This window comes from Castor canadensis, chromosome 15 (genome assembly GCF_047511655.1).
Source record: "Castor canadensis chromosome 15, mCasCan1.hap1v2, whole genome shotgun sequence".
NCBI lineage: Eukaryota > Metazoa > Chordata > Mammalia > Rodentia > Castoridae > Castor > Castor canadensis.
Genome location: NC_133400.1, coordinates 37,458,648 through 37,483,814, shown reverse-complemented (window position 1 = coordinate 37,483,814; position 25,167 = coordinate 37,458,648). Strand labels below are relative to the sequence as shown.

At 36.7% G+C, this 25,167-nt stretch overlaps 1 protein-coding gene and 1 long non-coding RNA gene across 6 annotated transcripts in view; one reads left to right on the top strand and one right to left on the bottom strand.

Annotated features, from left to right (window-relative positions):
* Positions 1-15,341, top strand: part of LOC141417430 (uncharacterized) — a 50,022-nt gene extending 34,681 nt beyond the window's left edge. For both annotated transcript variants that reach the window (XR_012441998.1, XR_012441999.1), the window contains exon 3: positions 14,919-15,341. This is a non-coding gene — a long non-coding RNA (uncharacterized lncRNA). The remainder of the gene's footprint in view (positions 1-14,918) is intronic.
* Positions 4,072-25,167, bottom strand: part of Neto2 (neuropilin and tolloid like 2) — a 69,534-nt gene continuing 48,438 nt past the window's right edge. For all 4 annotated transcript variants that reach the window (XM_074056055.1, XM_074056052.1, XM_074056053.1 and 1 more), the window contains 2 exons: positions 9,174-9,287; positions 4,072-7,866 (listed from right to left, as the gene is read on the bottom strand). In XM_074056055.1, coding sequence (XP_073912156.1) covers positions 7,286-7,866; positions 9,174-9,287 — 695 coding nt within the window. In that variant the 3' untranslated portion in view covers positions 4,072-7,285. The remainder of the gene's footprint in view (positions 7,867-9,173; positions 9,288-25,167) is intronic.

The following is a 25,167-nucleotide window of genomic DNA, read 5'->3' as shown; positions in this document are numbered from 1 at the left end:
TGTTGCTTTCATATGTAGAGATTCCAAAGCAAGAGGCACTATCCTGTTTATAGAGGGTAAGATCTGATAAAAGTCACATGGGAAAAGGATTTAGGACACAATTATACCCACAGGGCAAAACTGTGTCAGCGTAGCTTCAAATTTAAAGGAAAAACTCTTACAATTAGGGTACAATTTTATCTTTTAAAACAAGGAGCTGTGGCTGTCAGCCAGCTATTGAAAACAATTTCAGAAAGAAAAAAACTTTCCTGAATTGGTCTATTTGATCATTTTGGCCAGAGTAAAGGATTCTTTCCCATGAAATCTATTTTTCATCACAACAGAAAAATCTCTGTATAGAAATGTGTTGGTACTGGGTGCCGGTGGCTCATACCTGTAATCCTACCTAGTTGGGAGGCTGAGATCAGAAGGCTCACAGTTCAAGGACAGCTCAGACAAATAGTTCCCAAGATCCCATTTCCAAAATAACCAGAACAAAATGGACTGGAGGTGTGGCTGAAGTGGTAAACGTAAGTTCAAATCCCAGTTCCACCAAAAAAAAAAAAAAAAAGAAAAGAAGTGTTAGCTACACTTCTTTCTTTGGAGACAGGACAGAAAGGAGGACTTGCATTTCTTTTTCAGTAATGCAGTCTCCACCCTTGTTTCTGTGTCATCCCACTGTTTCCTAAATCAGTTGTCCCAAGAATCATCTAAGTCTGTCTCAGAAGCAGAGTGTTACTGTGATTAGAAATATGAAATGTTAACTGAATCATGGGAATACCTTTATAGAGTATGAATAGAATTTTATCTTTTATTTGCTTTAAGATAATTTCATCATAATCAAAGGAGAATTGGTAAGTGACTTAAAAGGGACACAATTCAGGGTTAATTATAATCTAATTTACATTTCAAATCCAGAATCATCAAATTTTACTATCTGTTGCTGCCCTGAGGGAAAGAATCATTTGGTTAGGTGTTTTCACTGTGGCTAGGGAAGCTAAGAGGATGGACAGGTGATGTGGCAGGAGGAAGACCAGCTTTGTATCACAGCTCTCCCAAGGCTGTCACATTCATCAAGATGTGACCATTGCTTTGAGTTTTTCTGCAAACATTGAAACCATTGTGTTAGGTTTTACTCCTGGAGTATGGTTGCCATTTTCTTCCTTTTTAGCTTTGTATCAGTTATCTATGGCTGCATTAAAAAAAATTACCCCCAAGCTTAGCAGCTTAAACCAACATTATCTTGAATCAGTAACCTGAGTGTGGCTCAAGGTCTCTTAAAGGACTGCAAGCAAGGTATTGAGTCATCTGCCAAACTCAATTTTTTGCAGGTTGCTGATGGGAAGGCCTCAGTTTGGTGTTGGCAGCTGGTTGGAAGCCGATTGCTACCAACCATGAGCTGGAGAGCCTCAGAGTAAAACTGGCAAAGCAGACAAACCTCTGTCACTTTAATCTCAGAAGTCATATTTGTGACTTTTGCTATATGATGCTCATTAGAGGCAGGTGCTAGGTCCAGTTCATACAGGGTGGGGAACACAAAAGAGTGAATACCAGCAGGCAGGGATCACTGGAGGCCATTTACAAGCTGCCTACAAGTGGTTTATAAGAAAAGTTACTGGCTAGGCCTGGCATAATGGCATGCCCATCACCTTTGGCATGTGGGGAGATGTGAGGTGGTAGGACTGTGGTCTGAGATTGGCCCCAGGCAAAAATGGTGAGACCCTACCTGAAAAGTACCTAAAGCAAAAAAGGGGTGGGGGCATGGCTCAGGTGATAGAGTGCCTGCAAGGTCCTGAGTTCAAATCCCAGTACTTAAAAAAAATGGTAATGGCTAAAGGAAGACTGCTTTAATGATAAATTTGAAAGGAATAGACTATATATTTGAGCCATTTGCAACAAGTTCACTGTTGATTTCTTGTGCTCATTTTCAGAGCTAAATTGTCTAATGAGGTGTACACATAACAGTAACAAAATAACTCAGGGGATCCCTTACTCTTCACATGACTATTTTTTTTTTGGCTCAAAATCTGTGAATACTTTTCTGAAACACTACTTAACAACAGGACAATGTTATTGATGAAATAATAAAAGATTTGAAGTGCATGGCTTGATACCTGGATTTCTGATGGAAACTTCTTGAGTCATCAGCAGATACTGAAAATGGTTCAGTAAAGCACTTGCTGCTTCAGAAGCCCAATGGCAGCAGATATGCTGGGGTATGACAAAGTCTGGAAGATGACACCACTTACGTAAAGCCTATTTCTTGATCCCAAACAATGCAGTAAGTAAAATTGCTGTGACCACTTGCAGACAGACTAGCAGTAGTCGCCTTTCTTTCATCTTCCTTTGCTCCTGGGCTGTTGGATGATTCTAAGTAGGGGAGCTTTCGCCTTCCCTTGCTGTGCCCTCAGTGCACACAATTTCCTGAGGTATACTCTCACCTAAGCAATGTCCATGATGCATTCCACATCTCAAAAAGGGTGGCATGCTCAGGACACTGCTTTTTAAGTTCTGTCACTTAAGGGACTGAACACAGGTCCTTGGGCAACTAAGGACAAAACATATTTTTAAGTCTACTTTTTCATGAAAATTAATTTGAAAACATAAAATGGTTGTAGTAATCCAAGGCTGCTTTTTAAAAAAATCATAATTATGATTATTTTGAAAGTGGGGTAGACAGGAAATTCCAACTTGCCCTAGAAATGAATTTTGTTGTCTAAAGTGACCTAAATTCTTTACTACTTCTAGAATTTAGAAATTGAGGCAAGAAAATCAAAACACAAGTTTTTCATTCCTAATTCAAGATTAAATTTTTTTTACTATAAATACACATAAGATAATTTTCATATATGGCCTGGGAGTTCATCCCCAAAAAAAGTCTGCTTCAAACACGTTTACTCTAGACGGCACATACTAAACATGGACCCTCATTAGCTTCATGGGCTTTTGTAGCCAGTAAAGCAGTTGCAAACATAAGTACATGGCAAAAGCTAGTAAAGGAGAGTGAATCGCTAGTAAGGCATACAAAACATATATAACTGATTTTGCAGGAAGCTAAAAATGATCTCCAAGGTCAACTTGTCTTATAGTGGCTCAGACTCAAATCAATTCTCCCAAACTTAAGAGATGCAGTACATGATGTTTAATTTCTTCAGTATACATTGTTTCCTTAGCTTTAAAAAAGACCACAAAAGCAAAAACACAAGAGGTTCTTTCAGTGTAGTATCAAGCAGATATATTGTTAGCAAACATTGTTTATTAAGAATTCACAGTAACTGCTTGCAGTTTGCAGGCCAAGGATTCATGGTAACAAAAACTGTAGAATAACTCCGCATTACACAAAAAAGGGGGAAATAGAATCATCTGAAAAAACTTACAGAATTAATTTCAAATCAGAATGATTGACAAGCTTAACACAGAACATCTGCACTGCTGTTTAGAATGGCTTGGCTTTTAAAAAAGTTACAGCCAGCAAAAGCAGGGAGAGCAAGAAACACCTCAAGGGCACTGGGCTAGGAGTTCTGAGACATGGGGCCTCAGTTGGCCTTTTTGGGCTTCAGTCTTCTCTTTAACAAAGTTGAAGATGTGTGGCATCTGTCATAGGGCTGATTTGGCTGATTTGGTGGGTGTCCTCTTCCTCCCTGACAGCTCCATGTGCTTCCCGAAACTGTGTGCTTGGTTGAAGAGGACCTTCCCTGATAGAGGAGGACTGGTCTTCAACGAGTAGATGTACTCACCCGCTAGAATCTCCACTAAGCTCTCAAGGTTCATTAAAGCTGGACCAGATAATCTCCTTTGGATCTTTAAAAACACCAAAACCCAAAGTTCTTCCTAGGTCTGATCAGTGTGATTCAGGTGTATTGTTTTTAGTGCTTGCAATAAAGTAACATGAACAAAAGAGCAGACACCACTCTACAATGGATTCACAACCAGGCTTTTCCCATCCTGTTTCATCAGTTGATATCCTCCTGAAATAAGGAAGTACCCTCTCAGCAGACAGTAACAGAACTATAAAAGTGTTCATTGGCACACATTTAGGAGGCTCTTTTAATGCCTAATAATTATATGAAACATAACAAAGGCATAGACCTGTTAAGTCAAAATTAAAGGAGATTTTTATTTTTGTGATATGAAATGTGAAATCCCTTTTCTTTTTGTTAAACCTTACAATGAATGTTACCCCTCACACAAAAGGAATACTGCTCTCTTTTTTCTTATATCCTTGAGATGTTGGGAAGAGATTTCCAGCAAGTTGTGGCTACCTGGAATTGATATCTTGTGTTAAACTCGGGATGGAAGGTAACAGTGACAATATCATACAGTTGTACTTCATACTGTTCCTCAAGTGAACACATTCCCCCTTTCAGATAAGCATTTCCTATTAGGAGATATATTTAACATTGGGGTACTCTGTAGGGTATAGTAAGTTTACAAGATGGCTAAATTTCATTGCTAAAATTTATGACTTTCACTTTAGTAAATAATTTGTCAGTTTTCTCACTGACCTGAAAGAATAAAGATTACATATACAACATTAGCATTGATCTGTTAATAATACCTAAATTTTATTAGTCCATTCTCTTCTTTCTGAATACAGAGAGAAAGTGTCTGAGAAATTAGATCAACAAAGACATGGAATATGTCAGACCAAGCTGTTGATCAAATGATCAACAGCTCTTTAGTTCTATCCCTGCGAATAGACTCATCACAAGTCAATGCACCTAGACTACCCTAAGTTAAGATCCCTTGGTTAAAATGTATCATTAGAAACTCTTCCACATTTTGTACCTTTTTTAAATTCTGAGGAAATGTCCTAAAGACCCATGAATCTTAGAGAAAATGAGCCTTTTTGGGTAAGTTTTTTGTTTTCTACTGTAAAAAGGAAAATCTCTTTCATTTTAGCAGGCAGAAAATTTAGAACCAAATTACTGTCCAATATATATTACTGAACTACATGAAATCATGTATTTCTGTGCTGTTCTCATGCTTAATTTCTTAAAAGACTATTTTGTAGGCCTCTCTATGCACTTTTAAAATAGGACAAAAATTTCAAAACTGAAAATATAGTTATAAGCAATTATTGATAATGTAATTAAGCACACTGTATTATTTTCTACTATAATCTAGAGGTTATATAATGGATATAATGCCATCTGGAAGTATGTTAATTTCCCTTCATCATTATAATTGGTAATATATTATTTACAATGCTGTTCAAATGTTGGCTGGCCTAACTTACCCATTCAATGACTATTCAATTTAGCTACTGAAAGAACTGTTATTCAATCTGCCTCTGGTATTAGTCCCTTGAGTATTAATGAAGTCTTTTTAACACTTTCAAATTACATTTTTAAAACAGGAAATTTCATGGTGACTTGAAAAAACTAAATCACGGATATACTATATGTAGATTTTCCTATCTCCTGTACACAATCTACTTCTTAAATAATAAAAAAATGTGATATAGGAAACAAACTTTGAGGCAGTATTCTGTAAGTGTGTCATATTTAGGGTCACAGTTTTCACTAAACTGAGAGAACATATTTATGTAATGTTTAAAAGAACTAATGAATTGAGTGTGGTGGCACATACCTGTAATCCCAGATACATGGGAGGCTGAGGCAGGAGAATCCTAAGTTCAAAATCAGCCTGGGCTACATAGGGTGACACTGTCTCCAAACAAAAAAGCCAAATGAAAAGCTCCAAAAAACATCTAAAATAAATAATGAAATTCAATGAAAACTTCAATTTTTCATTTCACATAGTATTTTCTACAAAAATAGTAGAAAATGAGAATTTCCCTCTTCTAAGTGGCATGTCTATATTAAATACAACTCAGTAAACAGATTCCTTTCCATACATGTGTTAAGATCTCAAATCTCAGTGCCACAAGTAACATGATTGAAGAATCACGTAACTATGTACAGTTTAATGTAAGACTTGTGCAGTGATTTAGGGCAATAAATATCACACAGTGAAAAGTTTCTCACAAACCAAATACGGTAACAGAAGGAAGGTGTTTGCAGACATTATCAAGGTCGTCATAATAAATTATAGCACACAGTCCCATTATGGCATGCTTGTACACAGTGCTGCTAATGTGAGCACTCAAAGAAATCTGTCTTGCAGGTTTTTAATCTTGATTTAATAAAGTTTGCACAGTATCAAATAATATCAAAAGTCTAAAAAAACAATGAATTTATATATCATGTTTATAAATTATTGTTGTATAGACCATAAAAAATCATAAGGTCAAAAGTGCAGTTTAAAAAAAAGTTGAAATTGTTATTCTTGATAAGAGCTAGAAAAACGTATTTTCCCAAGAAAAGCAATCTAAAGGCTTGCAGTTTTCTTAGGGAATTTCTCTTTAACTTTCATAAACCTTGGTTACCATGCAGCAAAGATAAGCCAATACAAAAGGAGTGAAAACAATAGAAACACAGAGATGAGAACTGGAAATAAACATAGTTGTATGTTTCAGTGACCCTGGTCACTGGAATGAATGGCTGCCACTGGATGTGACCAAATACATGAAATTTGCAAGGCCTGCTATGAGTTTTTATCTTTCTCAAATACTTAGTTATGACTGGCAATTGGTGCATAAAACCCAGGCTTATAAAACTTTCTTGTATAATTGAGACAAAATATGACTTAAGGGTGATAAATCCTATCATCTACTACTTCTCACAGAAAACAAGGACTAAAGATCCAGTAATTAAAATGCAGTAGTACAGAAAGTAGTCAACAAGAAATGAAATATAACACTGAATCTTAATTGGCACTTATCATAGTAACTAGCTGTATTTAGACAAATTTAAGAAAAATGCCTATGTTGAAGTATGTGGTACATTAACCACATAGACTTATGTTGGAGACAGACATGGCAAAACTGTAGGGTACAAAACAACTTAAATTTAGAAAAAAAAAGAGTGAAATATAAAGAAAAATCTTACTTAAGTTTACTGTGGGACTGAAGTACTGACAGAGTTGTATCAGTAAAGGACTGAGCCTAAGTCTGGCTTGACACAACAGCTCCCTCCTCAGCTGCTGTTTAGCTGGTAGTACCTTGTTTATGACACCAAGTAACAGATGATGATTATTTTTTCCACTGAATATATTAAGTTCCTTGTTGGTTTAACACATATAGACTGCCTGAGATAATAAAAAGTCACCAATACAATAGGTTAATAGCAAATGAAGGTCTTCCTAGTTTTGACAGGAGAGCATAATTGGCTGCTGAGACAGAATGGGTGCTCTGTAGGCTGCATACACACATATTTACTCATTAGCCACTGTTAGTAGAAGATTAAAAGTCTATGGATATGGATGCTTGTGCAGAATCCTCTCTCCCTCTGACATAAATTTCACAGGGAATCTCTTCCATGACTCTGTCTTCTAGGGCCTGTTCAGGACACTCATGTGCCTGTTTGAAAGTGTAGCTACTTTTTTTGAAGGTGCTATTAAATGTCTTCATTGGCTGTGGCTGTGCAAAATCATTTCGGAAGGGAAGTTCCATGGAACTGAGGTTGGTCCTGCTCTGTTTGGCACTGGATGCTTGAGACCCACAGTGATGGTCATGGATGCACCGGGAGGCTGTTGGGGAGCGCCGCAACTTCTGGTAGTTGTCCAGTTCTTCTGACAAGTCTGCCAGGTCTGCAGAAATTTCTTTGTCCCGTAGTGAAAATAGCTCATAATGAGGAGGATCAAACACTTCTTGGAACCCAGTTTTATTAAAAGCAGTTTTGCAAGCCATGACCTTTTTTCGGGGTTGTTTCACTTGTACTAAAATAGAAATAATGAGAAGAACCAAGACAATCCCTGATGTAATGCCAATGATTGTTCCATGAGTTTTAGTGATTTGTTCAAATAATCCGGCTTTTTTCTTTTCTGTAGAAAGAGAAAATGTTGAGGTTTTCAGAATTCACTAATAGGAGATCCAGCACAAATCCATAAGATATTTTTAGGGTAAACCAGAAAATGTGGGTCAAATAAATCACAGACAATGCAATTGAAAATAAGATTTTTAAACAAATTCAACAATACTATTACTATGATTTCTGGGTAAAGTAATCACAATATAGCTAGACAGATTTCAGAAAAGGTAACGTATTTGGTTTCCTTACTCAAAAGGTACACATACAGAAAATGCTGAAGGAAATGCTCTTGGCCTATCAGGTTTAGCCTTCTACTGCACGGTAGGTTTGCTGGTCGGTAAACTGCCAAACAAAGTTTCTACTCATGGCCACCAGGAAGAGAATAAAATGATCAGACTAACTCTCTCAGGTATGCTATCATGGTCTACTGTTTCTGAATGATTACCTGAAAATATTATGTCAAGTACTTAATACAGTCATTAGATTATAACACTTCTTCACAGTAAGACACTATTCAACTCTTGGGAGGATGAAAGCTACATACACTAACCAACTTGGATATCTAACCAACTTGTAGATATCCAATTATTCTCACAGCCATATTTATCTTTCAGAGTATACACTGGAAATATAGCATAGGAAATTTGATGAAATAAAAAGGCAATTCTTGGAATGTCTGCTTTTATGTTATAAGACTGAATCTTTTAGTTTATTTTTTAATTAAATAGTATTCCCATATAATTTTATTATTTATTTATTTTTGTAGTACTGGGCCTTAAACTCAGGGCCTTCACTTTGAGTCACTCCACCAGCCCTATTTTTGTTAAGGGTGTTTTGAGATAGGGTCTTGCGAACTATTTGCCTGGGCTGGCTTCGAACTGGGATCCTCCTAATGTTTGCCTGCCAAGTAGCTAGGATTATTGGCATAAGCCACTGGCACCGGCTTCCATATAATTTTAAAAAGAAAAATATTCTAGGCTATCCCCTGAATAATTTTGACAACTAGATAAGGTATTTTTATAATACAAATGATGTTTCAATAACAATAAGAAAATAAGAACAGGAAATACCATGATGCACTTTTGAACTTAAGATAAAAAACATACATAAACAAAAAAAATTGCTTTTGTTGAGAGTATTTTTCTTTGCTTGTTCTACATCCCAGAGGTCTATTATCCATTTTAAAAACCATTTGTCATATGTCTTCATTTCTGCTAAAGCAGCTATGCTAAACACAGTTGTAAAAAAAGGATATCTTAAGCCTTTCTTAATGAAAGGCAAGAGCCACTCTGCTCAAAAAGGTGACCTCACTGGACTCACCTTTACAGTGATTTTCATCCCAAGGGTATGCACAGTTCTGAACTCCATTACAGACTAAAGAATTGTTGATGCACATGTTGCTGTGGCAAAAGAAAGTGCTGCTTGTGCAGGGAGCTGTTGGGAAATAGAAAGATGTTGCTGAAAACAGAGACATACAGATTACAAACTCAACTTAAGAATTTAACTTTTTACAGGAGTAATTTCTTACCTCAAAGGTCTTTCCACGAACACACTATTGTTGACAAATATTGTCAATAATATTGACAAAGGTCAATATTCTCTGATGTTAGCTCATATAACTTTTTCTAATGTTGGGGACTAAAAGGTCATTTTCAATATAATGACAATATGAATGCATTTCCCATAGTTCTTATGAAACTTCTATATAGTTTGGTCAATTTTTCAAAATTTTAACTTTAAAGACAATGTTGACAAGGATGTAGTGACGTTGGAATCTTTGTGTTTTGGTGTGAATGAAAAATGGTGCATCCACTGTGGAAAACTGTCGGGTGGGACCTCAAAAAGTTTATATATATATATTCTCCTAAATCTGATGATCCAGCAAAGTATTGAAAGTACCACCTCAAACAGATCCTACATGCCAGTGTTCACAGCAGTGTTATTTACAAAAGCCAACAGACAGAAACAAGCCAAATGTTCATCAAAGGTAGAATGGACAAACAAAACATATTACATATAAGGCAATGGAATACTATTCAGTCATAAAGGGAAATAGAATTCCGTTACAAACTACAACATGGCTGAAGCTTCTTGAAAACATGCTAAGTAAAATAAGCCAAATATTTCACTTAGTGTAATTATTGTAGGATTATGTATTCACTACTGTATGACAGATATAAATGATTCTACTTATATGAGGTAGAAAACACTTGTAGAATTTGGACAGAGGCCACCAGGGGCTGGGGGAAAAGGGATAGGAAGTTAGTATTTAATGAGAACAGACTTTCAGTTTGAGATGATGAAAAAGTTCAGGAGGCAGACAGTGGTGATAATACTACAACCACGTGAATATACTTAATACAAGTGAACTATATAAAAATGGTAAATTTGAGGGCTAGGTGTGTAGCTCAATGGTAGAGAACTACTTAGCATATGTGAGGCCTTGGGTTTGATCCCCGACACTAAAAAAAAAAAAAAAAAAAAGGACATTAAAGTTCTGAGAATTTTACCATGGTAAAAAAAGGGAAAGAAAAATCTACTCTTTTAAGTTAAAAATGTGTTTTCTTTTAAAAAAGAAAGTCTATAAAGGTATATAGCATGGACCATATAATTTTACATTTTGTATAAATTGTGCTTTTAGCCTGGAATAATGCCTCCTTCCCTTTGTGGTGACCACTCATCTTTCAAAATAATTTCAGATGTCAGGATGTGGAAAGTCTCCTTCCTTCTCCTAGGTGGCTAGTACCTCCTGTGTGTTTCTGCCATCCTCCATGTTCTCCTCTATTTGGTACTTCTCCTTGTATAGGTAAACATTTTCACAGTGGGCTGTAATTCAGTGTGCTTGTTTCTGATATGGAATAAAGCTCTAGACTGAAGACAAAAATCTAACATGGTAGTATAAAGCATTTCAGTGTAGAGACACACAAAGAAAATCTGAAAATCAGTAAGTAAGGCAGCTTAATACTCCCCTCCCCATTAAGTAAGATTGCAGAAGTATGATAGAAGCCCCCAAAAAGTCAACTAACCATTTTGGCTTCTAAAAATTTTTTTTTTTTTTGTGGTACTGGGGCTTGAACTCCGGGCCTACACCTTGAGCCACTCCACCAGCCCTTTTTGTATTTAGGTATTTTTGAGATAGGGTCTTGCAAACTATTAGTCCGGACTGGCTTTGAACCGTGATCCTTCTAATCTCTGCCTCCTGAGTAGCTAGGATTATAGGTGTGAGACACCTGTGCCTGGCTTGGCTTCTAAAATTATAATTGGACAGAATGCTTTTCCTGCCTAAAAGTCTGTATTTTGGATTTTCAGAAAATATATGTTTTATCAAGGAAGGAGAAATGAATATTGTTCTATATTATTCTGACATGCTCAAATATTTTTTACAGACATATTTAAAGGTTTTTTTAATTTGAAAGAAGTATCTAAAATTTTACTGGACTAATAATTAAGTGGGTTGTCCTTTTAATGTGGTTGTAGGTAATAAAACTGGCATTTTGGTATTCACCTGCCATACTTTTGTCTCTTTCCCAACTAACTCTGAATATGGGCTGGAAAAACAAGAATTTATTGGGTCCTCAGAAAACCCCAAATGTAATCTGATAAGTATAAGTCAACAGAGAATATTCAAAATTGCTTTACTGTTAGAGTGTAAACATATCTCTCCTTAAGGCAGAATCCCCTATGATGCATTATTTCCCAAGTTCTATAGCAGCAGGTTATCAACTGATAGTGAGTCATGAACTAGGATTTGTTTATTCCTTCTCCCTCCTCACTAGAAGCTACCTTGAGTTTAGGCATGACTTCTGTATCTACACATGATTAAACAGTCTTCATACTAAACTTTTATGCTTATTTGCTAAGTAACAAATCACTACAGTTCAACTATAATAACCCTGAGGTGACTTGCATGACTGTAGTCTAAAATAGCTAAAGACTGAACATTTTAGGAGACAGTGATGTGAAGCAGGAAGTGGAAAAAAATGAACCTGTATCAATACACATTGTTTCTGTCATCGGTCTGTGAAACTTTAAATATTTAACCTCCCTGCACTTCAGTGTCCTCTTTTTCCCTCCATAGTAGTACTGGGGTTTGAACTTAGAGCTTCAAGCTTATTAGGCTGGTGCTTTGCTTGAGCCACGCCTCCAGCCCTACAGTTTCCCCTTTTAAAATGAATGGGATGGAATACAGGGTCATCTCAGACTCCAGTTCTAAGATTTGATGAGGCAATGAAATCAGTGGTCAAAGTCATATGGATCCTTTTGTTCTTAATCTAAGAGCAAAAAAGTATATAATAAATAATTTGCTCAAATACTGTTAACTTGTCAAAATGGTATCACTGAAACTAGTAAAACAGGAATTTCATGATTCTTAGAAGATGCTTGATGCTCTCAAGGCTCATCACAAGGATAACAGATATTAGTTGCATAATTAAGCCAGTAGATTAAGGACAGGAAAGCCAAAGAAGAGGTATAGTGGTATTTGTTTATTTTGTAAAATTTGCTAGTCTACCTACTTCAGTTGTGTCAGATCATAAAACTATATTATATTGAAAGCATAATTGAAACCCACCAAACACTGACTAAAGGTAGAGGGTAGAGGTGGAGTGGGAGTATAATGGAGGGGATGAACTTGTTCAAAGTACACTGTACACACGTATGAAATTATTCCAATGAAATCTCCTTGCATTATTCATGTATGGTAAATAAAAAATAAAAGAACTATATTATACAAATGAGTCTACTTTAAAAACGTAACACATAGCAATTTCCACAAAGTGTAGTTTTCTGTTTTTGTTTATATGTCATACTGCAACTCTATTATATATGAGGTATAGTAATATAAATACATATATAAAAATACATAATAATTATTATTATTTTATTGCTTTTTGCAGTACTGGGGATTGAACTCAGGGCCTCGTGCATGCTAAGGCCAAGGCTCTACCACTTGAGCCATACACCCAGCTCTTTTGGGTTTTATGTTTGTTTTTGAGACAGGGATTCACTAACTTTGCCTAGGCTGGCCTCAAACTCACAATTTTCCTGCCTCCTGAGCAGCTAGGTATTATATTCTAACTCCACTACTTTATTTTATCTAGTTCACAATTAGGGGTGAAATAGGTAAGCCATTTTTAAAGCAAGGTGAATGAGGTTAGAAACAGTACTGTGCTCCCTGGCATTCTGACCTCCTGCCAACATTCTGTGGTCACACTTTGATGATTCCTTATAACCGAAAAGGTGGCCTACAACATGGGACTTCTGCTCCATGCGCTTCATCAATTGAACACTGAGAGGAATATATCCTTAGTTTTTATTATAGATTCTTTAGAACTGTTCTTTATATTATTTAAAACAATTAGAAAATAGCATTGATAGATTTTGCTTTGCAGAAATGTTTTATTTATAATTATAAATATATTAACTTATTGCTTCGCATTGGACCAGCACAGCTGTATAAAATAAAAAAAAATAAGGCACAGATTTGATATGGAATGCTAATGAACTGCTTCAGTTCAAAACCGTATTAAAATGGCTGAGCTGTAAATCTTTCTGAGCGAGAGACAAATAATAAAAGTAGTGCCAGTTATGAACTGTCTTCTACTGATAGCTTGAGGACTCCACGTCTGGCTTTCACTCACAGCTGGGTTGTACAAAGGAGGATTAGGATTTTAGCTGTACTCTACTTTTGATGATGCTGAAAGATGGTTGAGCCTGCAGGGGATCTGTGGGCAATACATCACCGAAAATCACATATGGATTTACTCTAACAAAAACATTTCTGCTTTTATTGTTCTAGTCCTACAAATTGTTTTACTACAACTATATCCTTTCTTAAAGAGTGATGTATATATCAGTACTCAGTGCCTGTGAAGAAGTTAAACATATTTTGATTGCTATTTTATATCATCTGTTTTAGTCACAACTCCAATCTGCAATGGTTAACCATGAGGCCAATCTCTCAGGCAGAATTATCCCATTTAAAGAAACTTTTTAAATATTGTTTTCATGGATGAATTCCTATCAGTTATGAATGAACATCTTAGAGAAGAAAAAACTTCAACAATCTGAATTAATCTATTATCTTGAGCTCTGAAATATGCTTATTAAATGGAGATTTTTAAACTGGAGTTTGTTTTATGAAATTCTGTGAAATCCTTTTTTGGAGAGGCAGATTTCTTTTGGGGCAATAAAGGTAAATTGGGATATGGAGCTGTATCTACTACAGCTTTAGTTAATACAAAGATATCACTTGAGGGAGACTTTCCCCTGTTTAATGATCAGATTTGTACTAGTGGGGAAATCATCAATGTATGTGTAGAAAATATTAACACTACAGCACATTAGAAAAGAATTTCTCATCCAACATTTAGATTAGTGTTGCCCAAAATATGATGTGATCCAAAAATGTGGGCAAGTAGCCACACTAAGAAGTAAAAAAGATGAAATTAATTTTCCTAATATAACCTATTTAACTAGCATATCTGTGCAGAAAAGGGTAATACGGCAGGCCTGAAGCTGCTGGTTTAAGAAGGTTCAAGATGGAGAAGGTTGTCCCTTGGCTGGCATTGGTCAATTTGGCTTTCCTACATTCTTTAACAGATAAAGGTGCCGACAGTTTGAGTAAACAATGTCATTTATGCCAAACTGCTGCTTTACTTCTGGCAGAATCTTGGTACATGCATAACAAAGGATGCCTATATACTAGGTATCAATGAAAAGTGTGGGTGCTGAGTCTCTATAGTGGGCTGTTCTGGGCAGAAGCAATGCAATACAAGCACTGAAGGCATGGGAAGATCAGAGTGATCCTGGTGAAAGGGACAGGCCATAAGGAAGCTGTCTGCAGACTCTTGCTGATCAGACTACACATCCTTTTGCTGGACTCATTCTTAGTTGTGGGTACAAGTACATGCTGGGTTTGGTGAGTCCTTGCAAACCCCGTACCACGTGGGTGATATTGGGGAGCCCTGAAACAATGTCCAAAATATTCCCATTTTAATATGTAATTAATACATTCTTTATTTCATGCCAAGTCTCTGACACCTGAATGTATTTTTATAATTATAGCATAACCCATTGAACCTGGCCACCTTACAAGAGTTGAGCAGTTGCATGGGGCTGAAGCACACTGCACTACACTGCACAGGAGATGTCAGAAGTAAAGAACTGGGAAGAGTGAGAAGACCATGAGGTTTCCTGGTTAGCTGTGTCTGCATAAAGCACTGATTTATAGTTATGTGAAATAGTAAAATAGCCTCTGTATAGTTTTTTAGATTAAAAAGTTTTCAAATTAGGGTTGATGGAGTGACTCAAGTGGTAGAGTGCCTGTCTAGCAAGCATAAGTTCAAATAAGTATTGTCAAAAAACAAAAAAGTTCTCAAATTAAAAATTTAGAAATGATTCAGGAACAAGTTCAGGCCTTATCCTTCACACAAGAAGCAGCAGCATGGTCTACTCATAGTCTACTACTGGCAAAACCAGTGCTGAGCTCTTGACACTTGCAACTTCCTGAGGGACTCACTATACCCAAACCAGTTGAAACTTTCCCATTCTTGTTTGCTTAATTTTTATTTTCCAAGTCAGTCTGACTCAAAATCATAGGTCTTTGACTCATTCTTGCTTACGTTTTCTGGATTAGCTAGCAAGTCTTGCTGAGTCTGTCTCCATAACTTTTCTTTATCCTGTCACTGCTTTGGTTAAGACCATATTCACACCTTGACTATGGAAGTAACCTTTTAACTGGCCTCTATGCCTTATCGAAAGCACAGCTCCGCCTATGTCTTTGTGTAGTGCACAACTTCTGGAAGCTTGTGAGACAAAGTCTAATTTTAGTCTGTAAAGGCCTTTGTATTTGAGCTGTAACTGACCTTTTCTGGTTCATTTTTCTCTGTTGTAGTGTCTTTCTTCATTCTATGGCTTTGGTTTAGGACAAAAACCTCAATTAATGTTTCTAACTTCCAGTTCTCCCTCCCTCCCTCTCTCTGTTTTTTTTACAGTATTGAGGTTTGAACTCAGGGCCTTGTGCTTGTTAGGTGCGCTACTACTTGAACCGTGCCCCCAGCCGACATTTCTATCTTCTCAAGTACATCTGTTCTCAAGGATAATCTCAAAAGATTATCCATAATTGATGTTGCCTGCTAGAAGTAACTGGGATATTTACAGGTAGGCACTTTGTCTTAGTCTTGAAAGGTTTTTGTCAGAGTCAATGCTATGCTGTCATTATTTGCATATAGGTCACCTTACCTAAGGGACTGGAAAATCCTTTAGGGCAGAATGCTACATTCACTTTTGCATTCATAGAATCAAACATAATATCTTGTGTGATATACGTTAAATAAGTTAAAGGTAGGTAGGTAGGAAGGCTAATTGGCCAAATTGGCTTCATAACTCAATTGACCATCTGGCAACTCAAAGTTCTTTAAAAGTATAGATGTAACAGTTCAACTATAATATGGTCTGCATTTGGTTACAAAGAATAATGATTTTAATACAGAAGCCATGGAATGCTAATTTAATATCCTGAAATTGTAAGTAAAGGAAGAACTATTAATTTTCAAATTTCTGAAGAGAAATATCTGATAATATTTTACTGTTACATCTTTATACTTACAGATTTTGGATTTGTAAAAATGAAGTAGCTTATCATTATATCATACTCATCAAATAGGATGCAAAAGCTACAGTTCTGTTTCTTTCATGAGCACAGTAGATATGACATACTACTGCTTTTTGGAACATATGTGATATGAACATGCATTAAACTATATCTGGGCAGTTGGAATGGGTCTTTAAATGGTAGTTTTCTTCATATAGGAGATGAATCAGAGAGGCTGATTAGTTTGCTAAGCATGGTGGCACATTAATCCCAGCTACTTGGGAGGAAGCAATTGGGAGGAATGAAGTGTAAGGCCAATCCAGGTAAAAAGTCAGCAAGACCTTATCTCAAAAAAGCAAGCCAGGCATGATGGTACACTCCTGTAATCCCAACTACATGGGAGGCATAAGTAAGAGGATTATGGTCTGGCCTTAGGCAAAAGAATGAGACCCTATCCAGAAAATAGGTAAAAACAAAAAAGGACTGAGAGAGTGACTCAAGTGGAAAAGTGTGTGCCTAGCAAGTGCAAGGCCTTAAGTTTAAACACTAGTACTCCCTCACCTCCCCCCTCCTGTGGCAAAAAAAGAGAAAGAAAACCCAAGTAATTACAGTACTTAGGAGGAAGTGGTAGAGGAAGAAGGATTGCTAGTTCAAGCACAGCCTGGGTCATACAGAGAGACCCTGTCTTAAAACAAAGCAAAACAAAAACCAAAAACAAATAAACCCCAAATAAAAACAAAACCAAGTAAAGAAAAAAAAAAGACAGCAGACCTGCTGGTGCATACCTGTAATGAGCTACTCAGAAAGCAGAGATAGGAGTCAGGCCAGGAAAAAGCAGAAGTCCCCATCTGAAAGACAAACTGAAAGCAAAAGGACTGCGGGTGGGGCTCAACTGGTAGAGTGCTTGCCCAGCAATTGCCAGCGCTCTGAGTTCAATCCTCACACTGACCAAAACAAAAAACAAAACAGAACAAAAAGTTTTCCAAAACACATTTACATCAAAATGAAAAAGTGAAAGGACTACTTCTTCCTCACAGCAGAATTCTAAATGGAATGTCACATGTCAATATAAAAGACCAAGAAAGAGTGGAGAAAGTCAATAAAAATATAGAAATCCTAAAAGATTAGTTAATACTGTTAAAAAGTATTTTGTAAGATGTCAACGTTAGGAGAATTTGAGTAAAGGGAATATGGGAACTCTGCCATATTTTTACAACTTTCTCTCAGATTAAAATTATTTAATAACCAGAGGGGAGGGTAAGACGGTGGATTAGAAGCACCTACCATTTTGAATCTGTGAATGAGAAGTCAGGTAACACAGGAGAGAAGGACTATATTTTGAAGAGAGAGGAATAACATTGAGAGAATCATCAAAGATGTAGCAGGACAGCAGAAAAGCATAGGGAAACCCAGGCAACAAAACAGCAGCAAACAGTTCCAAGCCTGTCCCTGGTTTCCCAGTAGGGAAAGGGGAAGCTGAAATTGCTGTTACAAGTAAGCCCAAAACTCTGGAAATCCTTAAACTCATTGCAGGGATTTGTGACAGTGACTGCTCAGGGCTGGAAGGCTAGCCTCTGAAGCGAGGCATCATCTTGAGATGGGGCCTATTGTTTTGAGACTGAGATACTCTGGGATCTGAAAACAAGGAACACTCATTGCTCAGGGAGTCTGGGGACATCTTGCCTTAGAGTCTGAGTGGGACACTGCCCAAGAGAGGCAGTGCAGGAGTGGAGGCCTCACTTTCCCTGGTCAGGACTGAGTCCCATTGACTGAGGCTATGGTAGAAACAAAGCTTTCAGCATGACTGGCTTAGTATTCAGCCTTGGGGGCCTGTCTCCTGCCAGTGCTGTTAACTGCTGGATGGGTCAGAGCCCAGCCAAATCACAGGAATCCCACAGCAACCCTCCTCCGCCCCAAAGGAGGTGAATGGTCAGGCAGGGCCTGAAAGCACTGAGACCTGCCTCTGGGTACAGCATCCTGATGGTGTGTTTGCTGACAGTCAAGACTGAGGGCCCAGGCACAGACCTTCTGAATCACAAAACATCCACAGCCTCTTCCTCCACAAAGGGAGGTGAACTGCTAGATGGGGTCTGTCAGCATTGAGACCAGCAGGTAGACCAAATAGGTCACTCAGCTTTTCCCCATAGAATGCAGAACTCAGTGTACTGTTTGCTCCCCAAACTCCAACATTCCATGAGGCTTGGACACTTGCTGCCCCTGGAGACACAAACCAGGGGTATGTGTGGAATAAGTGGGAACATGCCCAGCCCACAAGCTGTAAAGCTCCCTGCAGCCAACAGTGGCTCCTAGTATACAAAGTAGGGAAGCCTCAATAGTAAAAGCAGTTCAAAAGTGGACAAGTGACCCTTCTACAAGAGACTTCAGCTAGTTTATCTTGATCTGAGCAGTTCTGGGAACCGAGTCCCAGAGTACAGGCAAATACTTGGCTACTGAGCCACAGTCCCCCAGTACGATGGTAGCATCTCAACCCAGCTACTACACTGTGTTGCCTGATCACTGAGTCTATTTCAACTGAAAGACTACAGGTGACTAAAACTTCCAACCTAGGATTTGGTTCCAGATGCATAAATCCCAAAGTAGAAATATGAGTAATATGAAAAAACAAGGTAAATGTCTCCTCCAAAAGTCAACAATTCCATAGTAAAGAACTTCAACAAAAGCAAAATAGATGAACTCAAAAGAACAATAATAAGAATAGTTAATGAAATTAAAGAGGACATGTATAAGCCCCTGAAAAAAATTCAGAGGATTTAAATAAACAAGCTGAAGAAACTCAAGAACCCAAATAAACTGATGAATGAAATAAGGAAGACAATGTGGGATCTGAAGGAGGAATTCAATAAAGATATAAAAATCCTGAAAAAAAAATCAAATTGAAATCCTGGAAATGAAAAGCTCAATAACCCAAATAAAAAACTCAACTGAAAGCATTACAAATAGAATAGTTGAAAATAGAGTATCAGGGATTAAAGATTAAGTAGAGGAATTATATTAATCAGACAAAGAAAAAGAACTAAGAAAATAAGAATGAAACATGCAAGACTTCTGGAACACCATCAAAATATCAAAATCATGGGTACAGAAGGAGAAGAGATAGAAGCTAATGGTATGGAAAACATATTCAACAAAGTAATAGAAAAAACTTCCCCATTCTTGATAAACAGAGATTTATTGAGGTATAGGAGGCTTTCAGAATACCATACAGGCAATATCAGAAACCCCCAGACATATTATAGTTAAAACACAAAGGTACAGAATAAAGAATAGTGAATGTGGATAGAGAAGTAACAAGTCACGTATAATGGCAAACACATCAGAACAACAGCAGTTTCTCAACAGAACTTTGAAAGCAAGGAGGTAATGATATATTCCAAGCCCTAAGAGAAAACAACTGTCAAACAATGTTAGTATATCCAGCAAAGCTATCCTTCATAATTGAAAGAGAAATAAAATCTTCCATAATAAACAGAAACTAAAGGAACTCACGACCATTTAACCAGTGCTGCAAAAGATACTTTAAGGAATCCTACACAGACAATATAACCCGGAAGTTACAGGAAATAATAAATCCCACTAGATGAGTAGATTAACAAATGCCTCAAAGAAAAGCAAACATCAGCCCCCCCTCCCCCAGCAAAATGACAGGAAAAACCATATACTTTCAGTTTTAATACTGAATGTTAATGATCTCAATTCTACAACCAAAAGACACAGACTGGCAGTTTGAATTAAAAAGCAAGACCCAACCAATTGTTGCCTACAAAAATTTATCTCAGTGACAAAGACAAGCATTTGCTTAAAGTGAAAGGATAGAAAAAGATTTTCTAAGCAACTGGACCCTGAAAGCAGGCAGGAATAGCTATAGTCATATCTGATAAAACAGACTTCAAATCAAAATTAGTCATAAGAGACAAAGGTCACTTCGTATTAATAAATAGAAAAATTCATCAAGAGGACACAGCATTTATTAAATATATATACCAAACATTAGCATATTTGATCTCATTTAACAAATACTACTGGAGTTATAAGAACAGATAGTCATAAAACAAAATAGTGAGAAACTTTAACACTCCAGTTTCACTAATAGGCTATCCAGAACCCCCCACAAAAAAATCAACAAAGAAACTTCAGAATGAACCTACACTATGGACCAAATGGATTTAAGTGACATTTACAAAATATTTCATCCAATGGCTGCCCAATATACATTCTCAGCAGCCCGTGGAATTTTCTCCAAAATAGATCATATTTAAGGATATGAAGAAAGTCTTAATAAATATAAGAAAACTGAAATAATCCCTCTATCCTATCAGACCACAACAGAATAAAACAAGAAATCAACAAAAAAAGAAACTACAGAAAAATTTCAGACACATGGAGTCTGAACAATACATTGTTAAACAATTAGTAGGTCATCAAAGAAATAAGATGGGAAATAAAAAATTCCTAAAGTCCAATGAAAATGAAAACACAACATATCAGAACCTCCAAGATACATCAAAGGCAGTTCTAAGGGGAAAGTTTAAGCTATGTCTGTCTACACCAACAAAACAGAAAGATCTCAAAAAAATAGCCTGGAAAGGGACCTCAAACTCCTAGAAAAATAAGAATAAGGCAAACCCAAAATTAGAAGGTAGAAAGTAATAATAAAAGTTAGGCCAGAAATTAATGGAGACTAAAAGAAAAACACAAAGAATCAAACAAGATTGATAAGCCCTTAGCCAACCTGACCAAAAGCAGGAGGGAAAAGACCTGAATTAATAAAATTAGAGATGAAAAAGGAGTATCACGACAAACATCAATGAAATCCAGAGGATCATTAGGGAAAATCTAGAAGAAATGGATAAATTTCTAGATGTGTTTGACCTACCAAAATTGAACCAAGAAGATATAAACCACTTAAACAGATCTATAATAAGCAATGAGGTTGAAGTAGTAATAAAAAGTTTCTTAACAAAGAAGAGGTCAGGACTGGATAGATTCCCTGCCAAATTCTACCAGTCCTTCACAGAGGAACTAACACTAATACGCTCAAACTATTTAATGAAATAGAAAAGGAAGAAACATTGCAAAACTGGACAAAACCACAACAACAACAAAAAGAAAATTATAGAACAATATTTGCAAACTGAATTTATTAACACATTGAAAAATCATGTACCATGATCAAATTGGTTTCATTCCAAGGATGCAAGGATGGGTCAATGTATGCAAATCAATAAACAGAGCACATAAGCAAACTCAAATAAGAATCTCAATAAATGCAGAGAAAGCCTTTGACAAAATTCAATGCTCTTTCATGATAAAAGTTCTGATGAGCCAGGTACCAGTGGCTCATGCCTAAAATCCTAGCTACTTGGGAGGCTTAGATCAGGAGGATTGTGGTTTGAGGCCAGCCTGAGCAAATAGTTTGTGAGACCCCAATCTCCAAAATAACCAGAACAGAATGGACTGCAGGTCAAAACTCCTGTACTACTACCCCTCCCCCACAAAAGAAAGAAAGAAAGAAAGAAAGAAAGAAAGAAAGAACAAACTGAGAACAGGAGGAACAGAATGTACCTTAGCTTAATAAAGGCTATACTTCATATGACAAACCTATACCCACCATTATGCTAATCAAGAAAAACTCAAGTCATTTCCTCTGAAGTCAGGAATGAGACAAGGATGTTCACTCTTTTCATTCTTATTCAATATAGTACTGGAATTTGTAGCCAGAACAATAAGACAAGAGAAGGAAATAAAAGGGATTCAAATAGGGAAGAGGGAAGTCAAATCATCCTTATTTGTACATGATATGATCCTACACTTAAAACACCCTAAAGATCCCACCAAAAACTTCTAGATCTGATAAACACTTTTGGTAGTGTAGCAGGATATATATTTAACATATAAAAAATGAATAGCTCTTCTATATACTAACCATGCATAGGCTGAGAAAGAAATCAGGAAACTAATTCCATCCACAATAGTGTCAAAAACAAAACAAAGCAACAACAACAAAACCCTGGGAATAAATTTAGATAAGGAGGTGAAAGACCTCTACAATGAAAATTATAAAACCTTGAAGAAAGAAACTGAAGAAGACACATGAAGATGGACATGGATCCATGTTCACGGCTTGGCAGAATTAATATTGAGAAAATAGCAATCTACAGCTTCAATGAAGTTCCAATGTCATTCTTCACAGAAATGGTGAAATCAGTTTTAAAATTTACATGGAAACATAAAAGACCCCTAATAAAAAGGAATTGTGAGTAAAAAGAACAATGCTAGAGGTATCACAATATTGAACTTCAAATTATACTACAAAGCCAAAGTAACAAAACCAGCATGGTACTGGCACAAAAACATACATGTAGACCAATAGGCCAATAGAATAGAACAGAACAGAAGATTCAGAAATAAACCCACACAACCTACAGCTCTCGGATTTTTGATAAAGGAGCCAAAAACATACATTGGAGAAATACAGCCTCATCAGCAAATGGCGTTGGAAAACTGGTTATCTACATGCAAAAGACTGAAACTAGACCCCCCTCTCTCACTCTGCATAAAAATTAATTCAAAATGGATCAAAGATCTTTTTTTTTTTTTTTGGGGGAGTATTGAAATTTGAACTCAGGGTCTACACCTTCAGCCACTCCCCCAGCCCCTTTTTTGTGAAGCATTTTTTTTGAGATAGAGTCTCATGAACTAGTTGCCCAGGCTGGCTTCAAACCACTATCTTCCTGATCACTGCCTCTTGAGTAGCTAGGAATATAGGCGTGAGCCACTGATGCCTGGCTGGATCAAAGATTGTAATGTAAGGTCTGAAACTTTGAAATTACTACAAGAAAATACTGGAAGACACAGGCATAGGCAATTATTTTCTGACTAGGACTTCAGTTGCCCAAATGGGCTTGCATCAAATTAAAAAGCTTCTTTATGGGAACCTAAAACTTGAATGTTGTTGATGTGCTCACTGTAGAGGAATGAATATAGTAATCTTCAACTGGCAGAGGCCGCTATGGGAAAGGGACTATGAAGTAGTAAAGCAGTCTGCTAGACATGGAATACACATGTGCATGGAAGCAACACCAAGACTCTCTCCATATAGCTATTTTTATCTCAAACTAGCAAAACCGCTATTATCGCTCACATTTTTTCTTCAACAAAATCTGAGAACAGGTTCTGCCTGGAAATGGGGGTGGGGGAGGTGGCCCAAACAATGTATACACAAGTGAGTAAATGTAAAAATGATTAAAAAAAACCCCAAAACTTCTTTACATCAAGGGAGCAATTACTAGAATCAATAGACAATTCACAGAATGGAAAATCTTCATCAGTTATTTAACAGATAAAGGATAATATTGAGAACATACAAAGAATTCAAAAATTAAAACAGTAAAAGACAAATAATAAAATTAATAAATGGGAAAATGAATTAAACAGTTTAATTCAGAAGTACAAATGGCTAATAAATATCTGCAGAAATGTTTAACAATCTTCGCCATAAAGGAAATGACAATCAAAACCACACTGAGATTCCATCTCACCCCAATCAGAATGGCAATTATCAAGAAAACAAACAGTTAACAAGTGCTGGTGAGGATGCAAAGAAAAAGGAGCAACATAAACTGGGGGTAGGAATATAAACTGGTGCAACCACTATGGAAATTAGTATGGAACTTCATCAAAAAAGTGAAAACAGATCTACCTTATGACCCTGTTACACCACTGGGCATATTTCTGAAGGAGTATAAATGAACATGGATATCTATCCACACACCCATGTTTACTGCAGCACTGTTCATAGTAGCCAAGTTGTGGAATCAGCCTAGCCTAGGTACCCAACAGTCTTTGAATGGATAAAGAAAATGTGGCACATATGTATCAGGGAGTATTATTCAGCTGTAAAGAATGAAATTACATAATTTTCAGGAAAACAGATGGAACTGGAGATCATCATGTTGAATGAGATAAAGCCCAAGCTCAATATTGCATGTTTTCGCTTATATGTGGACTCTAGACCTGAAATGATGATGATAATGGAACTTGAGTATAAAATGGGGATGTCTGGGGGGATTAGTGGGAGGTGGAGGGGGAAAGAAGGGAATAGTAGTGGGTAGAAGAGAACTGAAGTATATCTGTACACACACACACACACACACACACACACACACACACACAAAGATAGTATAATCAAAACCTCCCCTCCCCAAACACTGTTTGAAAGTGGGGTAGGGAGGAAGGAAGGAGGCTAACGAATTTAATAGAGGGGTGAACTTGATCCAAGTACACTGTATGCAACTATGGAATTATTCCAATGAAACTCCTTTGTACTATTAATGTATGCTAAATAAAAATAGTGTAAAAAAGAAAAAAATTAAAAAAAGAAAGCCTCATCAGAGTATCTAAATATTTGGTGACCATGGTTTGGTGGATTCTTATTTACTCATCAAACTGGATTACTACTACTAATAATTATTTTAAAGTTAGAAAATCTTAAGAGAAAGTTTAACCCTTTGCTTTTTGCAATCCCTGTCACTTATTTATACCTTCATAGGGAGGGAGAACTGCAAATTATAAGTTAACATGTTTTTTTTTTTCACCCACCACAGTTAAGAACAGGAACGAACACTTAGTCATTTCTACATGCTCTTTGACTTATAGTTTTTGCCAAAAGTAAATGCTCATAAGTGTATTGTGAATTAATGA